Source organism: Rhipicephalus microplus, chromosome 3 (assembly GCF_043290135.1).
Source record: "Rhipicephalus microplus isolate Deutch F79 chromosome 3, USDA_Rmic, whole genome shotgun sequence".
NCBI classification, from domain to species: Eukaryota; Metazoa; Arthropoda; class Arachnida; order Ixodida; family Ixodidae; genus Rhipicephalus; species Rhipicephalus microplus.
In genome coordinates this window covers 83401446-83428654 of record NC_134702.1, presented here as the reverse complement: position 1 = coordinate 83428654, position 27209 = coordinate 83401446, and the positions used below count along the sequence as shown (strand labels likewise).

The 27209-nt window shown below is 43.1% G+C and overlaps 1 protein-coding gene across 2 annotated transcripts in view; it reads right to left on the bottom strand.

Annotated features, from left to right (window-relative positions):
- Positions 1–27209, bottom strand: part of LOC119172970 (5-taurinomethyluridine-[tRNA] synthase subunit MTO1, mitochondrial) — a 146859-nt gene that overhangs the window by 9484 nt on the left and 110166 nt on the right. The window contains exons 1-14 of one of the 2 annotated variants that reach the window (XM_037424108.2): positions 18465–18679; positions 17982–18167; positions 16901–16996; positions 16524–16579; positions 16258–16411; positions 13144–13320; positions 11992–12104; positions 9662–9774; positions 7824–7897; positions 5958–6074; positions 5242–5372; positions 4418–4622; positions 3082–3244; positions 76–194 (exon numbers count right to left, since the gene is read on the bottom strand). In XM_037424108.2, coding sequence (XP_037280005.2) covers positions 76–194; positions 3082–3244; positions 4418–4622; positions 5242–5372; positions 5958–6074; positions 7824–7897; positions 9662–9774; positions 11992–12104; positions 13144–13320; positions 16258–16411; positions 16524–16579; positions 16901–16996; positions 17982–18167; positions 18465–18486 — 1726 coding nt within the window. In that variant the 5' untranslated portion in view covers positions 18487–18679. Of the gene's footprint in view, positions 1–75; positions 195–3081; positions 3245–4417; positions 4623–5241; positions 5373–5957; positions 6075–7823; positions 7898–9661; positions 9775–11991; positions 12105–13143; positions 13321–16257; positions 16412–16523; positions 16580–16900; positions 16997–17981; positions 18168–18464; positions 18680–27209 lie in introns of those variants that run through there. The other variant, XM_075889894.1, reaches the window with a different exon arrangement.

Here is a 27209-nt window from a genome sequence, read left to right as displayed (position 1 = left end):
TGTAGTATTTTTTCATGCGATGTGATTGTCTGTACAAGCATTTCACACAAAAGAAACACTATTTGGCACCTTTACCTTCTATTTTCACTCTGTTTCTAAAGATGGGGCTTGACGCAAGGGGGCCCAGCTTTGTTAAATACATGTCCACCATGGTGTCAGCACTGATGTCTAGGCTTCCAAGCATTTCCAGGGCACTGCGAATTCAAATATGAAAGTGTGCATTGCGAAAGAGAGAGTTTGCACTTTGTTATAGTCAGTAACAATTTGGCCTGACTTTACATAAAGGAAGTAAAAAAAAACAAAGAAAGGCTTGTAAAACAAACAAACAAACTTGGAAGCTTTCCTGGGCAGCATGCTTAGCGTTTGGCTGTAAATGAAAACAGCAAATTAAAAGATAGGTGCAGAACATTGTTATGCCTGCGAGTCCGCAGCGAACAACCATGCCTCGGAAAAAGGAAATCTGTGTCAAGGCCAGCACGCGAGCCCGCCTGACGCGATCAACAACTCAACGGCGTCATCACGCGACGGCGCCTTTCTGGCGCGCACGTGCAGTGAGTCACCTCAGCCCGCGAGCTCGTCGAGTAAACAACCGCGGTCTTCGTGTCTGGGGGGGGTGACGCAATGCCTGGCGCCGTCACTCGTCCTTGGGTGCAGCCACCTGCAGCGCAGCCTCTCCAGATTCGATGAGAAAGAAGGACGCGGCCCAGCGGTGACCTCATTGGAGGATTCTAACCTCACGACCAGCGGCGCTTCTGGTTGGACATTTTGTTATTCAAAGAATCCACCCGGTGCATATAAAAGAAGCCCTGCAGCGCGTCGCGAGCAGCAGTCCTATGTGAGAGCAGACATGTGTGTCGCAGTTGAGCTATGTGTTAGCAGTCCTGTGTGAGAGCAGACATGTGTGTCGCAGTTGAGCTATGTGTTAGCAGTCCTATGTGAGAACAGACATGTGTGTCGCAGTTGAACTATGTGAGCAGGAGAGCTATGTGTTAGCAGACCCCTTTGACAGCAGACCTATTTGAGAGCAGACCTGTGTGTTAGAGAGGAGAGCTCGGCTCTTCGCGTCTCTGTCGGCCCCAGTGCCGAATTTGTAACGCCTCTGTATATATGCTGTACATAAACCTTGTTTAACTCACCGTCGTCTCGTCTGCTCGTCTATCAGCTCTGCGCAGAAGCAGTCGCGAGCTGAGAAACCTACGCTACCAAACGGCTGGTGACCTTCCCGGTGGAATTCGAAGCAGTGGCGCCTTTGGGACCGTGTTGGCGTCGCCGTCTTTCGTAAACAGTGGTTGCAGCGGTGGGATTTCGAGGCGCCCTTCGTAACGTCGTCGGAGGCGCGCTTCCTTCGCAACAACATACAGTAGACATGTTATGAAGGGTCTTTCATCATCATCATCATCCTGTTCATCTACTTAATTGAAGATTATGTAACCCACAGCTTCGGGTGATCTATGCAAAAACCTAGCGCTAAAAAGCTTGCATAAATACGCCTCTCAAAGATGTTCCAATCACATGCGCATTCGCAAGCGTCATTCTCCAATAGTAATTGATGCTATCTTGATTGTAGGCTTGTCGGTGTTCACCCATTTTTGATACGACAACCTGATTTTTGGCGAGGTGATTTGTCATTTCACATTGCTCCCATTCCGTTGTTGCCTGGATATGAATGCATGACTGCAGGAGCACAGGTCACTGGGTTGGGCGGTGCATTATTTGGATGAGAACGAACAGCACTGAACGCGATATGATGGAAGAATGACAAGCAGAGCGCTGAACTAACAACCATTGGTCTTTTGCTGGGGTGCAAAACAGATACAGTCAATCAGTTGCTAATTGAAAATGTGACAGCCTGTTTTGTCGACGCATGTAGCGTGATGACTTGTTGTCAATTTTTGGGCAAATGCTTTGTTTTTGTAGGTCTTCTGCGCAATGCTGCTGCGTATATTGCATATCTTGGCAAAAAACTAGTGGTTTTTAGTTCACTGCCCTGTCATTTTTTTCTGCCATCCAATGTCCGGCACTGTTTGCTCCCAACTTAGGTAATGCATGAATGTTGTTGTTATGTGTAATGATGTGAAGGTTGTTTTCCTAGCAAGCCACAGGGAAACAATTAAGGAGAGAGCGTAGCGCAGTGTGATTTAAAAAAGAAAAGTAGTAAGCCACGTGCACATGCGCCAAGCTTTGCTTGCCTGGGCAAGGGCACCTGAATTTTTAATAATGTCCACTGCAGGAAAAAGGCCACTCCCCTCCCAGTTATTTTCAATTTGCTTCAGTTTGAGCAAGCTGGTCTATTATATGCCAGCAAACTTCTTAAATATTTGATTCACCTAACTCGCAGCAGCCCTCGGCTTCTTTTTCCTTCTCTTGCAATCAACTCAGTCGCTAATCTCCTTTGCATAACATGACTGGTCGAGATCTATTTCTTTTACTTAATTGTTGTAAGCCAATATATCAGCTACGCCTGTTGTGTGATCCATTATACTGTCTTCTAATCTCATGACGTTAAGCCTGCCATTTTCCCTTCAAGTTTAACTTTTTCTTGAGTGCTTGGGTACATTCGTATCTCTTTCTTCCTTCTTCTCTTTGCATCCATCCGCCACTTCCTTTAGAGTTGCCTGTATTATTGGTTGTGGAAGAGGCAAGTGCCACTTTTCAAGATGTATTGGGGCACCCGCTTAAATCTTTCTGCTGCAAAGTCCTTTGTTGTTCGTTGCCACTGGCTGGTGGTTACGTCGTCTCATGATACAACAAACGAGAACGCGGCAGACGCAACACCCTGCATAGAGATTGCAGTGCTTGAACCCGCGGTTGTGTTCGGCGCGTACGGCGAAGAGGTTAAATAGTTCGTGCATGGCCAGGGATCTATAGGTAAAGATGAAAAAGTCAAGATAATAATAGCAACACCACAGCATTTGATGCAAGGGTACACTTCAATCAAATAAACACTGCCGAGTAAAGCAGTAATGTTCGTGTAAACTTTTCAATTTTTTTGGTGAAACTCGCTAAATAATTTAGTGAATTTCAGTGGTCCTGCTAAAGCTGAATTAAGACGTGCTGAACACATGAACTGAAGGTGCATACCTTTTGTGCGTTTGATTAACTGTTGCAGGCAGTCCTAGCAAACTTCTCCAGTGCTGTGTATGCTTGACCTCGGCACAAAGGATGCGTTGTGCATCGGCCAGGGCATTCTTCATTCTACAGGCTCTCTCGTATTCTTCCTCCGTAACGCAGCCTATCTTGTAGCCTATGGAATGATTAAAACGCGTTTTGTTTTCATATCTCATTACTTCCACCTAGTTTTAGTGAAATCTGAGAACTTAGTTTTTCCCCATTTCTTGTACATTTGGAATAATAGTTAAAAGTGCACATTAGTAATAATAATTCTTTGGTGAGTTTTATAAAAGTTATTAAGTACAGGTAGACATCACACATGAGAACCTTTAAAAACATCAGCCATTACGCATCCAGCACCTCTGCGAAGCACTAATATGCACACTTGAAAGCACGCCTAACCTAATGCATAGCATAAGAAAAAAAATGAATGCACAGCACACTACCAGTACAAAGCAGCTAAATCTCACATCTATAACACCACCTTAATATTTGTCTTTTATATACCATAATGGAAATCAAGTTCGAAAAACTGTTATTGATATATGTACCAAAGCATAGCAATAGCATTCACAGCCTCTAACTTTACACCTATTCCCGTGTGCCTATCACACGAGGCTGCAGCATTGTGAGGAATATTTGTTTTAGCTACTTGAAAATTCGACCTCTTAATTAGCCTTTTTTAATTTCTAATGAAAGTTACAGGTGCGAAAACGTGTCAGTAGCTTGAAGAAGCTTTGTCAATTCAGACTAGCTTCAGTCTTATTACAGCCTGAACAGGCAAGCTATGCAGACAGCATCAACTACACAAGCACCATCTGTGAAGGCAATCTTAGCATCTAAGAGAACAAGAAGTTACCGGCATAACCAACTGCCACTGAGTTTGACTGGAAGCAATAACCAGTGAAGAGCTCGGGGCGAAATCAGCATTGATAGGCCGAAATGAAGGCGCACAATTGATTAACTAATAGATTGTCTGAAAGACTTAACTGATTAACACAAAACTTAACACAAAAGAAAAGTCATATTATTGACTCTTGGTCACAAGACGCGTCAAAATCTGAAAATTCTGTCAGTCACCTATAGATTGAAAGGGTGCAACATTGTTTAAATGTTTCACGCCATCCAATACTACAAGCACAAGCAGTATTCCGAGAGACAAGGTTCCAACTGCCTGACCAGAGTCACCCCTACATTGAAGCAGAAACAGCAGCAATGAATGGGATACCATAAATAAACAAAATTGCATTACTTAGACACATAACAAACATGACAAACACATAATATACATAGATCAGTGCGTTACCTTTCTCAGTAAGCCGAACATCTGCATTGTCAGGCCTCAGACTGAGCCTGTACTCGGCTCTGCTGGTGAACATGCGATAGGGCTCCTGTGTTCCATGTGTTGTGAGGTCGTCAATGAGCACTCCAATGTACCCCTCCAGGCGTGTCACAGTTAGCGGCTCTTTGTCCAGCACTTTGCAGGCTGCATTTATGCCAGCCACAATGCCCTGTATTTGAAAGCGGTAAATGGCGAGTCAATGACTTTGGGCTTGCTTGCCTACAGTTCATTAATGAATTCACACAAGGAAGTCTTCCTAGGCAAACCACTTTCAAGAAAATCCTCGAAGTGTATTTAATCAGAAGATTGAAAAAATGCTTTTTCATGAGCACAAAAACGTAGGAAAGATAGAAAAGAATTTGAGTGCCGAGTTTCAACTGCTTTTTTAGTACTTTTTTACTGCGACATTTTTTCCTATGTTTATGTAAATGGACTTACAATTGTAAGTCGACTCAAATGTAGGTGGACCCCCGACAATGGCACAGCATAAAAAAAAGAGAGAGAAGAGCACGAGCAAATTTTATTTACAATTTTTTTGACACATTGTGAAGCCATTGATGAGCGAAGGTGGCTTCATGGCAGTAACAAAGGCTGCGCAGAAAAGCTAGTTCTGCAAAAATACGTGGAGATCGTTTTGAGAAAGACTTCACAACCAAAACTAGTTCTCGATTCTAGGTCGACGCCCCAACACCGAATCTCAAGTTAAGACAAAATGGGTCGAATTACAATCCTGTAAATACGGCAAGTTCCTTAGCTGCTTATTTATGAGGTAAAATTCCAACATTCACCTGAGAAGCGGCCTCTTCGTAACCAGTTGTACCATTAATTTGACCAGCCAGGAAAAGGCCCGGGACCTTCTTTGTTTCCAGTGTTGGTTTGACCTGGCGTGGATCAATAAAGTCATATTCCACACCATAGCCTAGAAGAAAAGAAAGCCATGTTAGCTATATGAGTTTATACTTTCCTTTCTACTTTTAGACAGCTCAGACCCATACTAACGACAAAGAAAGTTGAGCAATATACTTGATATCATGCATCATAATTTTATAAGAGAAAAGGAATCTGAGAAAGCAGCAGTAGCAGTGACTGAGTTCTCGATAACTTTTCTCACAGTGTGGCAGTAGTGGAAAACTTTTTTTTTTTTTCGATCCTCAATCAGCAGAGTTATAGCTGGGCTGCACTGGCATTGCCAGGGCATGGGGCAACTAGGAGGGGTTCCTCCAAATTTTCAATTTCACATGTGTATGTGTATAGTATGCACATTTACAAATACACACACAAAAGGGGTGTGCATTAGTGAATACACACCCCTCTCTTTTTCCCCGACGACCTCCCCTCCCCCCAAAAAAGATTTCTGGCTACGTCCCTGCTTAGCTGGCCTGACAATGACAACAATCGGCAAGTCGAGTAAGAAGGTTTTAGCTTGGGTCGTAGTAGTATAAGTTTACAATTTCCTTGAAAGGTACACGACCAGCCTGCAATTGACAAAGTACTATACACAAACCTGGTCTGATCATTTCCACATTGTGGCAGCCTGGCATGCACCGAACCAACTTCTGCTGGACATCAGCAGGCAAGGTGCAGGAGATGCCATTGGGGTAGATGATGTGGGTGTCTAGGCCTACGTCATAAAGGATGCCAGAAACACTGTTTAGAAGGCTCCAATGTGATGCCAAGTGATATTATTTTTAAGTAGGCTTGTGTGAATAGTAAATTTTAGGTTTGAAGTAAATAGTGATTTGGTTCAAATAATTCCAAATCGAATTCGAATAGTATATGTCACATATTTTAGAGAAAAATGAGCATATTTTTGTCCTGACTGAACTAATCTGTACAATATTAAAAGAAATTGAAGTAAGGCATGCGAAAATGTAATTCTTTTTGGTTCTAAGTGGAAGCAACATTTAATAGTAGCTTGGTGCGACTTTCGGCTGAATGCAAGTGATAATCCGTAAAATAAAGAAGATTGTAGGATCGGACATGTTAGTAAAATATGATTATGACTGAAAATCAGTGCAACTAACATGAAGGGGCAGAAGAGCATTGGATTTCCAACAAAATTATTGGAACTTCAGTGCTCTGTTCTCTTTTCTAGAGACTCCACCTGTTAACAGCCCTTATTTTCACTGTAAAATACGTTACATTTTAAAATTTACTTCGAGCATATAAGGCAGCAGAACAAGCTTTTAAACTTAAAAACGTAGAATCGATGTGAGAGCAACATTTTTGGTTATCTTTGAAGTAGGGCTTCTCAGCAGTGCAGTTTTTGCTTGGAAAGATGTTCTGATGGTACAGCACTCTTCCACTGCAGTAAAACCACCTTTACAGGAAGTTTACATGCAGATTGATTATATACCTCTTCGTTCATATCAAACACTTCGAAATTTGCAATAATTTAAATTACATCCTAAGTGAATTCGAGTACGTTAACATTCACTCGAATAATAGCACAATCTTTGATTTAAGGCTTAACATAGCTGCAAGTGGTTACCTAGAGCATGACGGTACTCTGTTCAGCAAGCATCTGATATATGTACGCAGCTAGTAGAATAAAATGCGTCAATTTTCAAGTAATGCACACACTTACGATTCTACAATCTTCAATCAATATAGTATTGGCTCGTACCCTTAAATCAGAGTTAATCTCACATTCATTGGCCGGATTTGTAGCAACACAACGTGGCTATCTAGAACAAGTGGTCATATCATAAAGTTTTTATGTCATGTTTCATTCTGTAAATGCTGCCCATGTGATAACAGAGCAAAGCAACAAACTAAATTTAAACTGCACTTTGAAGCTCCACTTGCTTTTTACTATAATGATCTTCACCACTCATGCAGCAGAAGGGCATAATGCAGAGAGAAGGGAACGTTGATTTGACAAATAATATTGCTGAAAGAGTGTTTTCATCAATTGATAATAATTAATATGCTTACGTTGGCTATTCTAGATGTTACTGTGCATGTAGGCATGGCCATTATCATTTTATTAGATGTTATTACCAAGATGATGATCTTGTGTGGTTGCATGGTTGCATATTAATGACAGTGCTTAGTATGTATACACAATTTAGCACTTATCACAAGTCACACATTGGAACAGCAAGTCACTGTTGGGTCCTGAAGGCTTTGAGCTTAAGCATGTATGCACTTCCTTAACGTTGATCGGGCTGAGGCCAGTGCACTTACTTGTTACGGACATCACAAATTTGGAAGACTGTTTTGTGATATATATTCATCTACGGTGAGCTTTGACTCTGCTCTCCTTCTGCAGTTCTGTGCAACAGTACTGCAGAAGGACAGCAGAGTGATGCACAACAGTACTGCAGTAAGACTGCGCAACGAAATGAGAAAACATCTGCATACTTGCCTTCAGGCTCCAGCCAAACTTGGTGGACACGGCCTTTGAAACGAAGCACCTTGGACTCGATGGATGGGCAATATCTGCACACCATCACAACCAGGCAACGTCTACGTCCAGTCATGCTCATCAGATGAGCTAAGAAACTAGCCTTGTGTAAATATCAGGTTCTTTGGTTTGAAGCAAAGTTCAAAAGAGTACTGACACAACATTTCAACGCCGAGAGTAAGCGAGATATATGTGGAAACACACACAACAGGTACGAAATATTCAGGGCAAATACAGCCTAACACATCATTAAAATAAATTTTAAAGTGCATGCCACCTGACTGAACAAGATGTGGAGCACTTTGTGACATTGATATCAATGTGATTTTTGCAGAAACAACTCCTACGCTATGAGTTTTTGTTGGCTGATTGCTCACATGTGCCTCTCAGTACCTGCGGCCTTGCATGAGCTGTCAATGCTCTCTTCCACTGTTAACTTTTTGTGCCCTTTGGCAGATGATGTGCACCATATCTGTTGATATTGCAGCACTGACTCCATGATGACAACGATGAAAACGACACTGCACAGCACATGCAAGCGTAGCAGACTCGCTGTAAGTGCAGTGCTCACTAGCACGTGCTCCCACACACGGTGCACATGTCACATCTTTGTGGGCCTCATGGCCAACTGTGCTTACTTGAAAACCGGGACTGCTCCTGCCTAGCTCAGTGCTCCTTGAAGCCGAAACTGCAACTGGGCACTCTAAAAATGTCTCTAAATAATTAACCACCCTGTACTCAAGCAAACGAGGTTTTCAACCATTGTTAGAGGGTCATAAGCTACCTAGAGCAACAAAGAAAATCACAGAATATCCACGAAGTGAATGATGGTGAATGGGGAGAAGGTTCGGAGGGTTCTATCGGCAAACCGTGAATCGTCCGTCCGCTGGTCGCGTCTGTCTACCTGTCCGCCAGTTTGTTCATTTGTCTGTCTGGCCGTCCATCCCCCGTCTGTTCGTATGTATGTCTGTATGTATGTCCATTCATTTGTCCATCTTGTGAACCCTCCAAGTACTGCCATCTCGCATGTTTTCATCATATGTTCATCGTATACAAGTACCGTGGTCCAGCAGACATTGTAAGGACTAAACGAGAGGTGGCTACCTACTACTACTACTACTACATATATCGAGGATGCACGACCCACAGCTTAAGAAGCTTCGCACCTAAACAAAGTACAAAACCTTTTGTCAGTGCCCTTTTAAAAGAGAGGTACTTAATTAGTACAGAACGATTTTGAAGCCAATTAGTATGGTCACAAAATTTGAATTGTCACACGGTGCAAGTTAAAAGTGGTAAAATACATTACAAATGAAAATTTGACATGCTTAGTTCATAGAAGCCCCTTAAACATTTTTTAAAATCTTTAAAATGATCAAACAACGGGCATGTAATACGCACATTCAACATTGAAAGGAGGGTTTGTGGAAATGCAGTCTTCTACTAAAGAAAAGTTTCAAAGCACAGCAGCTCCGTGCTGCAGTGAAACTACGTTTTAAGATGCGTTAATGCAGTAAAATAACTTCAGTTATTTCTTTTGAATACTTTAAACTTTCAAAATTCTCAGTTCATGATGGAATGAATATAAATACTCTAACATCCATTCGAATGTTCGATGCACTCAAATTTTTGCACAGGCCTATAAAAAACCACACTTCAAAACATGCTGTGCTGGCAGCGCAGATGAATCAGATGCGGCAAATCAGTTTCTGCAGAAGCCTGCAATGCGGAGTAAAGCGTGTGAAAGGGAAATGATAGCCATGCTGCAGATGAAGCAAAAGTCATCAGAAATCGCGCACCTTGGACCCACAACTTCTTCTTTGACATGCCTGTCAAGATGGAGGTTGTCGAGCACGAGTTTGTCCACTTCCGGTGTTGTATTCGTCAGGTGCATCGGCACTTGGTTCTCAGCCTGTGCAGTGGAGATTGACTGAATGACAATTACGCAGTTGATGAGGACAACTGGCAATTGTTGTGCAACTCGCATAGCGCTGTAATGCGGTCTTTCAAGGTGAAGGCCTTAGATGCAAAATCAAACATGAAAATTGACTTCCGCCGGCATTGGCGGAATCAGCACAAGCGATGCAAAAAATCACCATTACGTGATGATGCCATAGTTGCACCACAATGACACCATATAAATTTTGCATGTTTACGTCATCACATGAGATAGTCACATGGTCAAAAGTGGGCCAATCAAGAAGGTACTGCAAAAACATGTGACGTTCAGAAAGCTGTCATAAGCCGAGGGGAAAGATCAACACAGCAACTGAGAAGAAAAACAAGATGGCTTTTGCCTTTGAGTTGTCTTAGGCAAACACAAATGGCAAATACAGAGGACCCTATGTCATTTTAGACAAATACACAGGACCCTGTGTGTTTTTTTTACATGGGCCAAGCAAATCAATGCAAGAATAGGTTTCAAGGGCATTCCTTTAGTTTAAAGGGGCCCTGCAACACTTTTCAAAGTAGCAATGGAATGGATTCAGCAAAGGAGCTTATTGCCTCACAAATCGACCACCACAAGTTTTTAGAATGTGTACAATATGAGCGGAGGCACAAACATTTGGTATGACATGCGCGCCTCATCACCTCGAGCACTTTTCCTCTGTTTTTTTGCCCTTCAAACTTTTTCATGTCACAGTGCGAGCACGTGCAGACACGTTGCAGCTTTCCGTGGTGGGCCTGTTAACTCCAAAGCACGCCATGCTCAAATCAGCTAATGGCTAATAGGTGGCCTTCTAGGCATGATTTTTCAGCATCTTCCGTCATTTGTCGAGAGAAAAAAAAAAGCAATTTTTAGCTGACTTTCATCATTTATTGTGAATTCTAGGCCGCATGTTGCACTATAATAGTTGGTCCGCATGTTCTCGGGAGCCTCTATTACTGATCAGCAGCATATTTTAACCATGCTCAAAAAGTGTTCCAGAACCCTTTTAAGGAACTCGGGCCCGTCACACCAGACATTACGAGCTTTCATTCACTCGCATTCATTAGAGCAACAAAGACAGATATGATTCCCTATAACAGAGATGTACATGATAAAAACGATGAAAAAAAAAAAAAATGGATGTACACCAGCATAGTGAGTGCCGATAATTGTTATGCCGCAAAGAAACGGATTTTTTTGAGGTGTATACTAATTTATTTGCAGTTTTGGTGTTGACTGTCCTTTAGTGCCGATGCCTTTTCTAGGTTCTTTTGTGTAAGCTTGGTATTTTTCCGCGCTTGGTATGTAATTTATGGCAGTAGCACTCGTCGTACATAAGAACTCTTGTCAAGCCATACATAATCAGTGTCTACAGACCTCAATGGTGATTTGAAGACAGCTGTCACGGTCATTCATTCTGCCTGTATGTATGTACTAATGGGAATGTTTTTGTCTTTTTTCCTGTGTGTCATCCTCCAGCATCTCAGTAAGAGTAGCAGGCCAGTAGGCTAATATTATCAGGCATCATTAAATTCTGTCTCTCTCATTTAGCATTGTATCTGTTACACCCAAGTAAATGGCAATTTTTCATTACATAGAAGAAAAAAAAAAAACGAAGAACATACCTCACTGAGTTGCCAGTCAAATACCAACATCCCAATTCCCCAAGTTGATTTCACTGGTGAACCAAAAAACTACAACTGGTCATTACACTGAATGGGCCTGTAGTAGGCTTTCTGGTTATATCGTGTGCTTATATTTTGTAAGTGTTTATGAAAATAACAATTATTCATCAGAAAATGATAACACGGTAGCACAAAAACCTCGGAAGCAACAAAATATGTGTGAGCTCATTAGAAGAACCATAACAAATGATTGGCTCAATCCTTCTGATGTAACGCGAAGTGCAGAACAATCACATTTAGCAGAGCATATAACACACAAGTACCAGTGACCTTACGTAGCGGCTGTACAAGTACTCTAATCTAAGAACATGTGCACAGCGATCTTGCTGATGGATGAGCAAACATCAATAGCGATAAAACTTTTGATATGTTAACACTTCATGATTGCACAATCATAATGCTAAAAATTTCAGTCACATTTCTTTCACTACACTATGTCTTTCCTCGCATAAAACAAACATATTAGGAACAGCATGCTGCAATAAAAAGTAAGGAAAATAACAGAGTGACAGACCTCAATCCACACTTTTGTGTTGCTAAAGGAAAACGGTTCTGGTGGGTTGTCACTCTCTACCACTTCTAGAGAGCTGTAGTCGATTGTTCGCCCATCCAGCCTGGGAGGAGTTCCTGCCGAAAAATAACGCCGGATTTTCAATGACGGCTGGTACATAAAACAGCTCGGCCAGCAGACCAAAAAAGTTGGCTAACAGCGCCAACACCTTGCGATTCTCTGTGTTGTTAACAATTGTGTAAGAGCTCTACTGCTATAAGAAAACTATATATTAATAGAGACAGCAGAGGTTCTGGAAAATCAAATATTTATTTACTCAGAGCTCAAAGTATATGATTTACAAGCAAAAATGCAAGGTGTCTACCAAGAACAACCAGAAAAGGCCAATTCTGAACGAATGTGCTGGCTTAGGTGGCACGTATGCAGTAAATAATCACACCAATTCTCTTAGATCACAGTGATCACACTCTTATGCTCTATGTAAGCAATGGTGCAAAATTTATTTGTAATTAGGAATTCTGGCATTGTTTGTGTGTAATGTATCGGCAATGTCGACTGCCAACAAGTGACCAATATATATAAAGAACCCTTTCCTGGACTTTCGGAAAACATTTTGCTTGCATTATTTAAGAGTGTAGGTCTGGCTGCAAACTTGTTTATCTTTCTGTGTGTGCTTATGATAAATAATAACTAGAATAAAAGTATTGCTGTGTTGAAAGCGATTTTGTTATGTGAAATTTCAACTGCACCATAATGCAATGACACATGCGAAACCAGTGAATTGCAGCAGCCCCAGCCAGAATATGAGGTTGTGACTCTCTGTACAACACTTATTGACAACTATGTGTCAACATATAACGGCAACAAACTTTTTGATTCCATGAGATTTTCTTTTATATGTGCGGCATCGAGCATGTCGCATTTATGTTCACAAATCTCTCTAAAAAAAAAAGCTAGAGTCATCTAGACTTTGTAGGCTGTTTATGCTGTGATAAGAGCACACTTGCAAATGGATAGGATAAAAATAACATACGAAAGCAATGGAGAGACTTCTTCGTAACTCCATGCTGCAAATAAAATGTGTGAGCCACAGGTCAGCTGAAAAGCATGAACTTGGGCATGACAAAGAGTGCCAACTTTCTCAAGAATAATTACCAGTTTTTAGCCTGCCCAGCTTGAACTCCAACTTCTCAAGCGTGTGAGCAAGGCCTATGGCTGGCTTGTCACCAAGCCGTCCGGCAGGATACGTCTCCAGACCGATGTTGATCTGCCCCCTCAGAAACGTTCCAGTTGTCAACACGACGCACTGGGAGTGGATTGTAGTGTGGTCATCTAAAAAGAGAAGCCACACCGCAAGCCTCAGTTAGTCAACACTATCAATACCTTGAAATGCGCACTCTATGCAACTTCGAAGAAGCTGGACTGAAGATTTACATGGGTAAGCATTATCTTTTAGGAGGTACACACGTTCAAGAACATTTCTTGCTGAGATAAAGGACACGTCATTCTCAGTCAAGCACAAATGCATTGCTATGTGCAATGGAAGGCTATATTTTGGTTGTGTGCACACCATAAAATCACGAAAATAATCTTTGTCCTTGGATTGCTTTGGTACAAAAATAAACTCCAGCTATTTACAGGCTCATATTTGACAAGATCAAGAAAATTCACGTTAGTTGTTCTTTGACGCTGTGATCTAATGTCACCACCCGTTTAATGCTTAGCCTAATGCGTGCATTTTCTCAACTACAAGTGTAATAGCCATTCTGCCTGTTTTACATGTTTTAACATTGACCACCCATGTTAATTTGAAAAGTAAATAAGATTGTTGCATCACTTTCTCGCTGTTTTATGGCGACCTCTCCTTTATTTCTGCCTGCCCGTTTCTCTACTTGATACGCCGTCGTCGTCACTTGACGTAACACAGGCAGAAGCGCATAAGGCATAGCCATCGGAGCGCACACTCGTGCCAAAGAGAAGTCTTCTTTCTCTCGTTCTTTGAGCCCATTGATGATGATACCATCGTGAGCAAAACCACATTTACTAGCACAGTCAGCTGTAACACACAGAGTGCACGCTCACAGCTTGTTCTTCAAGTGCCCTGATGATGATATTAAGTACTTTAGGGGCCTGGCCTCTCGCATGCTGTTGTCACTTGGTGTAATTCATTTTTATTTTATTTATTACTACTACAACTTCTCCAGGAGTTTTAGCAGGGTAGGATACAGAGCATGAACAAGAGTACATAATAGGATTTATGTACATAATGATTTCAATAATATAATAATAATAAATAATAAAAATAAAAAGAAAACATGCACATTAGTTAAAAGTAACAAATTCATGCTCAATGACCCAGCAAAGCATTTACCATAGGTGCAAACGAAACAAAGCAACAGGCAATGGAGATGCAAGCAGTCGGTAAGTATAAAAAATAACTGATCATGTTTCACCCATCAAGAAACGATGAGAATGCTGAGAAAAAAATTGCTTGAATGATGTTGCTGCTAAGGTTATTCCTATCTACGACTGTTCTCGGAAAAAAAGGAATACTTGAAAGTCTTTATGAGAAAGGAAAGAAGTGATTGTCAGTTAGTGCCTTTGGCGCATTGAATAACCGGAGGAGAGCGAAATCTATTCACTATTGTTGACGTTAAAGTGCCCCTTGATTAACTGATATAAAAATTTTAAACGTGACGAGCGGTTTCTTTCGGCTAAGGGCTTTAGGTTAGCTCGAGTTTGCAGGTCACATACTGCACTGCATCGGAAATCGTAATAGATGAAATGTATGGCTCTTTTTTGGATGTTTTCTAGCTTCAGAATATTACCTTTTGTGTATGAGCCCCATATAATGAGCAAGCAGCATAGTCTAATACTAGTAGGACAATGAAATGGTATGCTAATTTTCTTACAGCAGAGGTAGCCAAAGATGACGTTCTTGTTAAAAAAGATAACTTTCTATAGGCATTAGCTGCAACATAATGAATATGTTTGTTCCACCTATGATCATTTGATATCCATAGCCCAAAATATTTGTATTTAGACACCTCAGACAAACTCACACTGTTGAAATTATATGTAAAAATCTTTCTTCGAGTTATGCGCTTGAAAACAGTCTTGTTGAAGTTTATACACATCTTCCATCGTATACACCACGAAGCAACATTCTGGAAATCATTGTTTAAGAGTGCCTGGTCTGATTGATCGTTAACCTCTGTATAAACAGCACAGTCCTCTGAGTACAGTTTTATTTTTACAGAGACATCTTTTATATATATAAGAAAAAGGGGCGGCCCCAGGACCGACCCCTGTGGGATTTTGATGGTGATTGTTCAGGTACGCTGAAATTTAATTAACCAGATGAGAATTTCTAAGCAGACAATGTAATTTAAATAATAATTTACTGATAGATATGCTACAGGCAAAACTACTTGTCAAAATTGAAACAGAGAAAGCATATGAGAAGTAGAGAGAGAAAGAAAGGAAAAAAAGATAGGGAGAGAAAACAAAAATAAATGGAAATGAACAAAAAAAGACTGAAAAAAATTGGAAAAGATGAAAAGAAAACAAAAAGTATAAATTCAAAGAAAGAGAAAAAAAATTCCGCCATATCCACGAAGTGAATGATGATGAGTGGGCGAAGCTCCGGAGGTAAACCTAGTAAACCATGAATCCTCTGTACATTTTGCCCACTCGATTTTATTACATCGCTCCCCCTAGCGCACGTCGCCGCACTAAATCGAACGATTGCCTTCAACCAATGACACGCACCATATGTGACATCATTCCTATTTTATAAGATCTCGCGTCTTTCATCAACTACAAGTACCGCTTTCTAGTTTATAACATTTTGCATCTTTTCATCATCAGCTACAAGTACCACCATCTAGTAAACACTACAAGAACTAAACCAGAGGTGGCTACATACAGGAGACGGTACCGCCATCTAGTGAACACTGCAAGAACTAAGCTAGAGGTGGCTACATACAGGGGACGGTACCGCCATCTAGTGAACACTGCAAGAACTAAACTAGAGGTGGCTACATACAGGCTACAGGGGACGCACAGCCCACGCCCTAAGGAGCTTCGCCCCTAAAACCAAGAACAAAGAAGGCTGTCCAGTTCATTCAGTGCCAGTACAAAGCCAAATCACAGCACACATTAGCACGAGAAAAAAAAGTTTCTACGTATTAAAATGGGGGAATCGGGCGTGATACCGTCATACTGCATTGCGATTGATGTGAACCGGATAAAGTATGGCCCACACACCCAGGGTGATTCCAATGCAGCGCGACCCTTCTGCTGTTTTTTGAAGTACGAGGTCCTCGACAGTTCCACAAGTTATCGTGAGATTTCTCTGGTTCTTCAAGAAGGACTGAATGTGCCTTTTGTAGAGGCCTCGGTCTATCTGTGCCCTTGGGCCCTGCAAACAAGAAAAACATACTACAGACATGTCTGTGGTCATGTTATTTGTATAAGCTTCAACAGTATATTGTTTCAGTATTTTAGATTCATAGATGAAATAATCGTATTACCCATACTGCCGGTCCTTTTCTTTTGTTCAGAACCCTGTAGCTGATACCTGACAAATCTAAAACACAAAACAAAGAACACAAACATGAATGTAAAGTTTACGTGTCAGACTCCTGATGCATAAAGCTAAGCAACTGAAGTTGCGCTTGCCAAGAATGCAGTAAGAAACATGACACAGCCTCCGCAAAGCACGAACACGAATGGCACCACCAACAATTTTGTCTATTGCAACAATGCAGCACTCTTGCATTATTTTCTGCAACGATGGTTAGCAAGTTCAGCAAGATGATTTTCGACACCTTGAAAGTATGCGACGAAAAACACAGCGTGAAAAAAAGAATAAGAGTAGAAGAAGGCGTATGGTGCTGTGTAAACTCACCACAAATCTTGCCACAAACCCCACCCAGTGCATCTATTTCCCTGATGAGATGAGCTTTGCCAATACCGCCAAAGGATGGATTGCAAGACATTTCTCCTGCAAAGAAAATTGTAAACTGAATAAGGTGCCTCCAAGAATTATGATTTGTACATTCGTCTTTGTCTTCATTGGATTTCTGCCTTCTTTAAACATGTACAGCATTCGTGTGGTCACTCACATTTGAAGTAAGGCTTTATGTTAGATAGTGCCATAATCTTACATTACACAGAAATGAGGCATCTTCATATCGCTTCTTCTTGAACGGTATAGGGTGGATGAATGCTGTAGGTGATGTTAGATGTGTGCTAAGGCAAAACCAGTAAATGGCAGCAGAACCTGCACTGCACAACCTGAACTGTATGCAGGCGACAGCAATTGTGTGCAGGCAGGTATATATATGGTAGAAACATATTATTGTGGACGAAAATCTCCAGGGATGGAACACATGCTGATAAAAAAGCCTATGTACATGGCCAAACCAGTGTCTGAAGTGTCTCTATATATATCGAGGAATACCTTTTGCCCGCTGATGATGAAACTACTGCTCATGATATAGAAACGCCAGTGCTCTAATGAGCCGGTTTGAAATCCGGCACAGCTGTCAGGGCAGGTGTGACTTTTATTGATGAAGACTGCTTTTATAGTCTTTGTGTATTTCGCACAGGACACGGAACAGTTCGAGAACCCCCATTGCTTCGCAATGCAAGCAGCTTGTGGCTGAGAGAACAACACCATGTGCCCATTAAACACCGACCATCACATATATTGAGTATGTTAGCTTGTTTAAAACAAATTTTATTCGTGGTCTGTGGAAGTGTTGAGGTATGGGCTACATGTTATTCTTCTGTAAAAAAAATTGTTCAGATGAAGATTAGTGCTCGTTCTATACTTTTATGTCCATAAGTCCCGTATGTCTTCGCGCTGTTATCATGAATTAATTTATTGTGTCTTTCTTGTAGCTCATGACTCCTTCGCACTGTTGATTCTCTGCACCTTTTACGAGGTAAAGTGTCCTGAATGAATGCGAGACACGTAGCAATACCGATAGTATCCAAGCGGTGGGTAAGCAGCAAGGTGTTGCATCCCATCCTAGCCGAGGCAGCCGCAGCTTCGGTGCCGGCATGACCCCCGCCGACCACGATAACGTCAAACTGCCTGTTTGAGTCACTCGACAAGGCCGCCTTAGACGCCCTGGGAGCCAGGCACAACGAGCGAGTACACTTGACACCTGCAGTCAATCATCGCATGAAGAACGTCGTTGTAATAAGGATGTGCCATCGGGGTAACGTGGGGCACTCAAACGGACAACAGCATCTTGTAGGCGCGAACCAAAGCACATTCTCAACTCCGTACTTCGCAGCAGTCGCGGCAAGTACACAGTAAGATTTAGCAAGATTTAGGCGATTTTCCGGCCGCTGAACATTAGAGAGCTTCTGGGTCCCCTTCAGTGTCAGATCGTGCTATAAATTGTAAGCGCATGCAACAGTCATTGATGAATGAATGAATGATGACGCGAAATGCTTACCCGTCCTAAACATCGTCAGCATGATTGGCTTAGAATTCTACAAACGCGACAACGAACTTATCTGCAACAACGACAGCGTCGACATTATCATAATTTTCTCTACGCTACGCAATAGGGCAAATTATGGTTAAACGATCGAACTTAGATCATCTTGAACACACACAGGCGCGATACACGCCGCTTCTATCAAAAACAAGCTATAAACAAGCGGACGAAATGTCACACAGTGCTTTTGGACTGGCACTTGTACGCCGCCAACAATGACGCGTAAGTAAAATAAAGTTTACCATAGATAAAAAATAATAACTACCAAACAGTAAAAACATTCTGTTTTTGTAAATAGGTTTACTAATAACAAATTCAAAAAAACTTTCACAAAACATTGTTTTTGTATGTTTTTATTCTATACTTGCACATGCCTGTTGAAGGCAACAACAGATGGCGCAGCGTACGGTTTTAGTTCCTGTTCAGTTTTCATGGAGAAGTGCGATGAACGCTGGTCCGCTGTCATGATCGAATCGTGGTGCAAAATGTCGCGGTTTTTGACGATACCGTGTCGCCGGGGTGGACGTCGAGTGAAGTGAAACGAGGAACTAACCGTCGCGCGGAAGCAGCTTGGGATTTCAACGCTGGTAAGTGCACTACTTCCTTCATCTCCAGCCTCCGTCGTCGGACAGGTGATCGTCTCCCAGTGGATGCGATTGCTCTTCGTTCGAATGCGATGATATATATGAGCGCAACTTGTCAAAAATTCGCGGCGTTATCACTCACAATTTCGGGCCTGCAAAGCGCGTTCTGGGCAAGAACGTTCTCACGAGGTGGTTCGCGTTCGTAAAACACGCGCGGCGGGATGTAGTCAGGAATGCGAAGGCAAACAAACGCGCCCTTAGCGTCCCGTCATCATCACCGCGTTTAGAGGCCGGCAAACTTGAATGAACGTCAGGCTTGACGACGCGCTGAGGAAATAAAGTAGCGATCGGGTTGTTGATTTGTTGCCGTCGTCGCGGCGGCACTTTGTGTCGCATGTCGCTGTCACAAAGCGCGTGTGAAAAAGAAGGCGGGACCGGAGCATCTCTTGGTGCCTGATCGGTTTCGTGAGGCTACGCACTCAAACTGTGTTCTAACCACGTCGTGGTTCTAAATATGTAACTAATCGGTTACCCCGTCCTGACGCTGTACTGTCATTACGCGTATAATACGGCGACGAAGTTAGACGAATATCGCTTCGCAGAGGTGCTTGCGTGTTTCGTCCGACGCGGAACCGAAACTTGCTCACGTCTCGGAAACGGCGTGCACCTAAACTTTGCGCGCGTCTCAGTTTTGCTTTTGTTCACAGTGCAATTACTCGTTGTATTGACCGCAAAAATATATATTTTTTGTTAAATTTGAAAGCGTCGACGCTCGCACTGTGACTTGTCAACAACCAACAGTCTGAATGCTGCCGTAGCTGGTCAGGTTTAAAAGCGGGTCGCGTCTCCCAAAACGAGTTCTTTTCAACTTGACGAAACGAAAGAGCGCTCGGTCGCCGGCTGACGTCTTCTATCTGTGGATATGCGGCGTTCTTTTCTTTCCGGTCTTCTTTTTCCCAACTCCATCCTCGTTGCGTGAACTAAGACGTGCTGCGCGCGCGGCTGCTTTTTTGTAGTTCTGCTGGTATTTTTTTTTCTTAGCTGCCTGCGAAATCCGTCGCATACATTATAGCTTTTGTATGCGGCGCACGTTTGACTCGTTCGCTTCCGGAGATGTGCTCTTGCGTAATCGGCAGCTCGAATCATTGGTCGTGCGACCACCTTGGCATCCTTGCCGTGCCGTATCGCGTCCACGTGGTTCGCCGCACGGTGGTCTATCGTACATTAAAGTGGATGGTTTTTCACGGTTACCGCACGTGCCCCCATCGGACGGAAGTCAACAAACCGGCGTGGCCGCCATGCCGCATGTGTATATTTCGAGTTAGAGATAGCTGCGCCATGCGTTATCCTGTGGGCTTGTGCCTGTTGCGATTGGTATATTAAGTCCACTAATTACTGCTGGATTCACGCTGCGAAACGTGCGCGTGGGAGTGAGGAATGGTGGCAGGAACTTCAGCCACCGCTAGTCACATAAGAGAGGGGGGCACTTCGATGACCCCCCTACCCTTCAAAGGGAATCCTGTGCACGCCTGTGCTGCGCCACTGTTGAAATTTGTCATCACTTCAAACATTCGTATGACCCTGAATTTCTCGTGTTTGGATCTCGTGTGCTCCCGTTTGTCGCCGACATCATGAAAGAAACAATGAGAACTTCGCGTAAACTGTAACTGCTACACATCTTCCTGGCTGCTCCAAGTGGCCTGGGTGGAAATTGTTTGAGTGAATGGGCAGTTGTTCCGTAGAAAATTTTCTATTTTATTTTCTGAATGATATACAAGTAAATCTACGTAATCGTTCTGCACTGAATGTGCAGATGAGTGGGACGCTTAGGGACATTTTTTATTCTTTTGTAGCTTATTTGTAGCTTACCCGATGCGCGCGCGCGCACACACACACACACACACACACACACACACACACACACACACACACACACACACACACACACAGACATATATATATATATATATATATATATATATATATATATATATATAAGGTTGCGCTATACCGTGGGGTTTTTAGAATTTTTACTACTTAATCACGAAGAGAGCTACCTAGCGAATTCATCTAGTCTACACTCTGTGTAGGGCCGTAGGACCGTCCACGGCAATGTTTGGTGTGCAGTGTGATTACGCAAGCCGAAGCGTTTTCTTTTTCTTATTTTTTTCCCCTTTTTTTTGTCAGTGCTTCGATGGTATATAGCTTCCGAAGTACCTGGAAACATCCATAATTTCTGGCGAAGCGTCAGATCGAACATTTGACCTACCTGTTACGATACTGGGCCTTCAGTTGATCTACTCAGAAATTTATTCGATGGCGGGAGGATATTGGGGGCATGAGTGTACAGTGTATTTTATCTCTATTGATAGCTTGCACGCGATGTCATAGACGCAGGTTGAAGAGCTACCGGTGCTCCGACATTGGCGTCATTGATACGTCAAGGTAGCATTGTCTCGTGACGACTATGCCGATTTGAAATTGATAAGTACACCGCCGGAATGTTATTGGCTTCTGTGCCAGTATAACAACTACTACAACAACGACAAAAAACCGTATGCGATGTACTGATAACACTAACAAGATGTCACACGCCTGGCCTCCCACCATGTTCGTTTAGCATCATGGCTGTTTTTGAGACGTTAGCTGCAAGCCATCTGTGCTCTAATACGCTTCTGGAGGTTTATAATAATTGCAGCGTAAGAAAAAAAAACGCTCAAGCATGTCTTTGTTCAATATTCGATGCATTAGCATGCATCGCTACTGCCTTGAATACATAGTGTGCATTGACGTCACCGAGGCCGCCATCTTTGGGTATACCAACTGGTTGAGAAGCTGCGTGAACTCTTATCTATAGATTATCTTATCTATAGAATTAATCTATAGATTAGTTCCGGTGCCCCTTCCTTTGGGTTCTCCCTCATATATAGTTTTTCAATATTTTCCTTCGGCGTGTTTGGCACATGCGCTAAAGTTCGCGGTAGTGGAAAGACGGCACGGTTAAAGATACACTAAGGAGAGCGACTAGTTTTTTTTTTTTTTTCATATTCAAAGCAAATTACTCTTTCACATGATTCCAAAGTCACTACGCTTCACGTGCTGAAGAGAAGCATGAAAGGTGCCCGTTCCGACAGTGTTCTGCCATTCGACGGGCTGTCACGGAGACTCTGAAAGAGGCCAGAGACGTTCAGGAAGCATTTGCAGCACGTGTAGGAGACTATTTTCAAGAATATTATAACATGTACCGATCGTCTGCCGCGGTGGCGTACGGTGCTCGGCCGGTGATCTCCGAGTCGCGGTTTCGATCGCGGTCTCATTTCGATGGAAGCGAATTATTTGAGACTCGTGTACTGTGCCATGTCAGTAAGAACCCCTGGTGGTCGAAATTTCCGGAGCCCTCCACTATACGGCGTATCTTACGATCATATCGTGGTCGTAAGATACGCCACTACAGTATTATATATATATATATATATATATATATATATATATATATATATATATATATATATATATATATATATATATATATATATATATATATATATATATATATATATATATATATATATATAATACTGTAGTGGCGTGGTGATGGAGAGTGCAGAGTTCGAACGTGTAAACGTTCCAACGCGTGTGGCGCGTCTTTGTTGATATAGCTGGCGGGCTGCGTCAGCGCCTCCAGCTGTGCGTGCTGTATACGCTTCATTCCACCCAAACTTGCCCCTTGCCGCCGTGGTGCTCAAACATGCCAAATTCGGGAAGCACATGAGTGAGAATACGAGCTAATATAGCAATTTTCGACACCGGAATGCTCACTCTTGGCTGACATGAGCGTGCATGGTATGTACGTATAGGCAACTTAAGTACTTTATATACACAATAGCTGCAGCGTTGTTCTGTTAGCACCCAGACCAGAGAAAGGTTCGCAGCGCGATGGAATCGTCCATGAGTGGTCGGACGAGGTTTTTCCCAGGTTCTAGTTCATGCGTAAACAAGAAAACTTGCCTTCTTCAAGATACATTGTGAACTATAGATAAGTTTACCCTATCGTTCACGAAGGAGAGTCTGTTCGTATATAAACGATGGCTTAAGCCGCTTAAGCGATCGATTGCTCACAACTTATTGACGTTCAGAACCACTCGTTTTGTTTGCGGTATGTATCCATAAGGTTGCTGGTTGGCTTGTTATACATGTGCTGGCCAAAAACAACGTGTGTGCAGTTATTTGCTGCAATGGATGCGTGTGCGAAACGTTTACTACATATTTGCGCATGGTCGTATGCCTGTGTCTGCCATAACGAAACCAGCATAGAACGAGAAGCGATGAAAGAAATTCGGAAGTGAACGAAATTCGGCGAAAGAGCAAACTCCATGGCCGCATTCAGGTGCATGGAAGGCGAACTCAGGTCTTCCCGGCCTGCGCGCGATATGCGTTTACTCCCTCGAAACACAATACCGTTTCATCTCCGCCCTGCTGGGTTCTTGTGTCTGCCCAAACTCTTGTCGTGCGGACGTTCGCCACAACTCGCAGTCGTGGCCGCGAATGGTGACCCGCCTGTGACACAATGTATATGATGTTTCCGCATGTAACTAAATGTATAAAGCGTTCGTGCAGTTAATGTGCTTGCACATATCAAACGCAACTGATCATGCATGGCATAATACATTCATGAACATTGTTCTCGACATGTCATCTGTAAAAGTGTCTCGTCTCTTCTGAGACGCATTCCGAGAAGTGATTTTCACTGTCGCGCTGTCTGACTGCCCGTATAGAGCTGTTTTGTTCGTCATTCTGGCGCATCAAGAGCCTTAATTTGTCGCACGGCGTACTGCGTATTGTTCTTTATTTTTGTTTATATCCCCCGAGACAGACATAATTGATTTCTACATGTTGCGTCGACAGTGGTTTCTTTATAGAATCGTCGATACGCAGCATGTTGTCCGGTATTTCATGACTGCATGCTTGTCGAGGTTCTTTTATGGCGTTCTGCAAATGCGGCGACGAGAGAGAGATAGAGAGAGAGAGAAATGGTTCAACACAAATTCGTCGACGGTGTATGCGATGCTTATAGGTAGCAACCTTTAGCGAATTTGTAGCGCTGCTTGTCTTTTTCCTTGGGTCGATTTGTCGCACTAAAGTGTTACTAGAGAGGAAGAGAGACAGCGAGAGAGGGCAAAAAGAATGAAGAGACGAGCCGATGCGATGCGTGGGCTTCGGGGAGACGACAGCAAGGAGGACGAAACAGTCCTTGAATGGAAGCTTTCGCGACTGATTACCGACAGAAGTGATGGCACGGTTCACCCTTAGTTTTTCCCTGAAGCATATTTTTTTGGGGTGGCGCCCGCTTCAAGATAAAGTGGTCTGTTATTGTAAAGGCTTGGCTAATTGTAAAATAAGAGGTCGTATATATAGTTCCGGATGAAAGCAACCTTGCTAAGGCACGTTTCCGGGCTATATATTTGGTTGGGGTTCATCATGTATATGGGTATAGTGCACCACGACAAGGACACAAAAAAGCGAGACACACAGAGACAAAACAACTTGTCGAGATGAGTATCAGTGTCCAATAAAATTTGCCTAGACTATCGGGCGTCTCATTGTGGACACATGTAACACGGAGACACACGTCAAGCACCATCTGTCTCAACAAATTACCCATAGTAACGCGACATTGTTAGAACGAGCGCATTTTGCAGAAATTCCGCTGTCGGCGTCAGTGGCGGCGAGCGAAAAAAGCAGTGTTGTCCGTAAGCGAAAATTCGATATAGTTGCCATTAAATAAATAAATAAATAAATAAATAAATAAATAAATATATTTGGGCCTTCTGCGTGGCGAGCAGGCATATTCTACAACAGAGCCACGCCCGGGCTTGAAATCGTTATAAATTATAATTAAAAAAACTATAATAATGTCCTGTGGGGAGAGGAGTCTCCTTGAGGCATGTAAGAATGTATTGTCTAGTAAAACCGTAAATCGCATCAGTGGTCAACAGACGTGAATTGCGCAATGAGGGAGGGGCTTATAGGTTCACTCATTGTTGCAGTCGCTCAACCATATTTAATCGTCTTCATCAGCTACAAAAGTTTCAATAAGGTGCGCAGCTGCGTAGGTAGTGTATATATGCTCGCGTCCTTGCCGATTCGCACAGGAACAATTGTGATGCACGGCGGGCGCCTCGCTGTTCTGTATACTTGCAATTCGCATTTCTGGATAGTGTGATACGGCGAATGTTAAAAGGCCAGACGTTAGTTTTCTTGCGGCACGGTTGCGGTGTCCTCCGAGAATCGAGGCCAAGCTACTCATTTAAGAAGGCGGTGCGCGTGGCACCCGATTGAGGCTATCGTGAAGCTCTGTGAAGCCAACTTTTTAAACTGGCAGGGCGTGAAAAAGACTTACCCCCGGATTCTAGAACGTCCCTTCACTCAAAGCTTCATCTTCACTTGAGAAAGCAGATGGGAGCGCCGTCTATAGGCACGGCAAGTCACTGCATATCAGCGATAATCTGCTGCGATTCTTGAGTAGCGCAGCATCATTTTCAGCCGAGCAGCGGCGCAGTGCTCAACTCTGTCAAGTGAAGGGTGAAAGTGAAGTCGAGGAGCGTTTCTGAATACGGGGGTAAGACCTGGTGCTGCTTCTTGTTCTCAGTTTCTTCATTTTTCAGTCGAGGTGGACCTTGTGTGACCTTCATTCACTCTCGTGTGACACGCGCGAACAATTAAGAAGCTATATACCGCGCGCACTCTTCCTCGTGCACTCCGTGACGGGGATGTCAGAAATGTCACGCGCTTCGACCGCGACACGTGTCGCACTTGAAACAACGAAGTAATTCTGAGAGCAGTCGTCTGACGTGTAGGGGGAAAAAATGCAGCATCGGGGGCTCTAGCGCGTCCTCAGAACAGCTGGCGCAATCAGCAGCCACGTGGAATACGTTGCACGCGCACACAATCGATAAATGGATCGTACCTATATAAACGTAATCAAATGTTGAGGCGAAAGCTTTAAACGCTTCGTCAAGTGCGAAAATCGACCGTCGGTGACGTCAGCAGAAGTAATGCAGAAAGTCGTCTTCCCTCGATAACGTCACAGATGGCAGCGATTCGCGATCTCATGACGTCACAAAGGCGTCACGGTGTCGTCGCGTAACGTGACGTCGCATGATGACGTAATCAAACAACGTCGCTCGGTCAAAGGCTGGCCGACCACGGAGGCTGCGTAAAGACCACGCGAAGTGCATTGAGCTTGCCAGTGCCTCCCATCTTGGAGGCAGTGTACAAAACCACACTACGTACAGAAAGCCTTGGGAGGGGGGCGGGTGAGCATCGACTTAGAAGAAAAGCAAGATGGCTTCCGCCTTCCAGTCGTCTTTGGCGAATGCGTAAGCGTGCGAGTGAGTTTTGTTAAACGTTCAAGCTGTACGGTTCGGTGACCATTCGCGCCATCACGGGACGATAACTAACGGCGCACATTTAACATACATGCACGCAAAACTATTATACCTTAAAGGGAAGATTATGTCGCAATAAAATAAAGTATACGCGGAATACGTACTATCCGCGTTGAATGAAACTCGGAACAGCGGCAAGCCTTCGCGATGGATATAGTGTGCGCCGTCCACTTATTACTATGATCAGGCACGCGCATATATGCGCACAGCTGCCGAACAGGACGGTAGGGTTGAGAGCTATAGGCTAGTTGGTCAGATACCATTTCAATATATGGTGTAGTAGCGCGCAGCTTCGACGGGGACGTAGAGGATGAGAAAACACGACACTCGCTGCACCCGCAACATATTTTATTTCAGAAGCAGCACTTCATATAGAACCTAAATCACTATAGTGACACAGAGAAGAACTATGAACATCGGAATCATTGCAAAAAAAAAAAAAAACCTTTTCAAGTGATAGTATACACGGCATATACCGTGTATACTATTATACCGTGTGTAGTGTATTCATGGCGTACCGTGTATATTATCGCTTGAAAAAGGTTTGTTTGTTTTTTTTTTTTGCAAAGATGCCGATGTGCACAGTTCTTCTCTGTGTCACTATAGGGATTTGGGTTTAACATGAAGTGCTGCTTCTGAAATAAAATTAGTTGCAAGTGTAGCGAGTG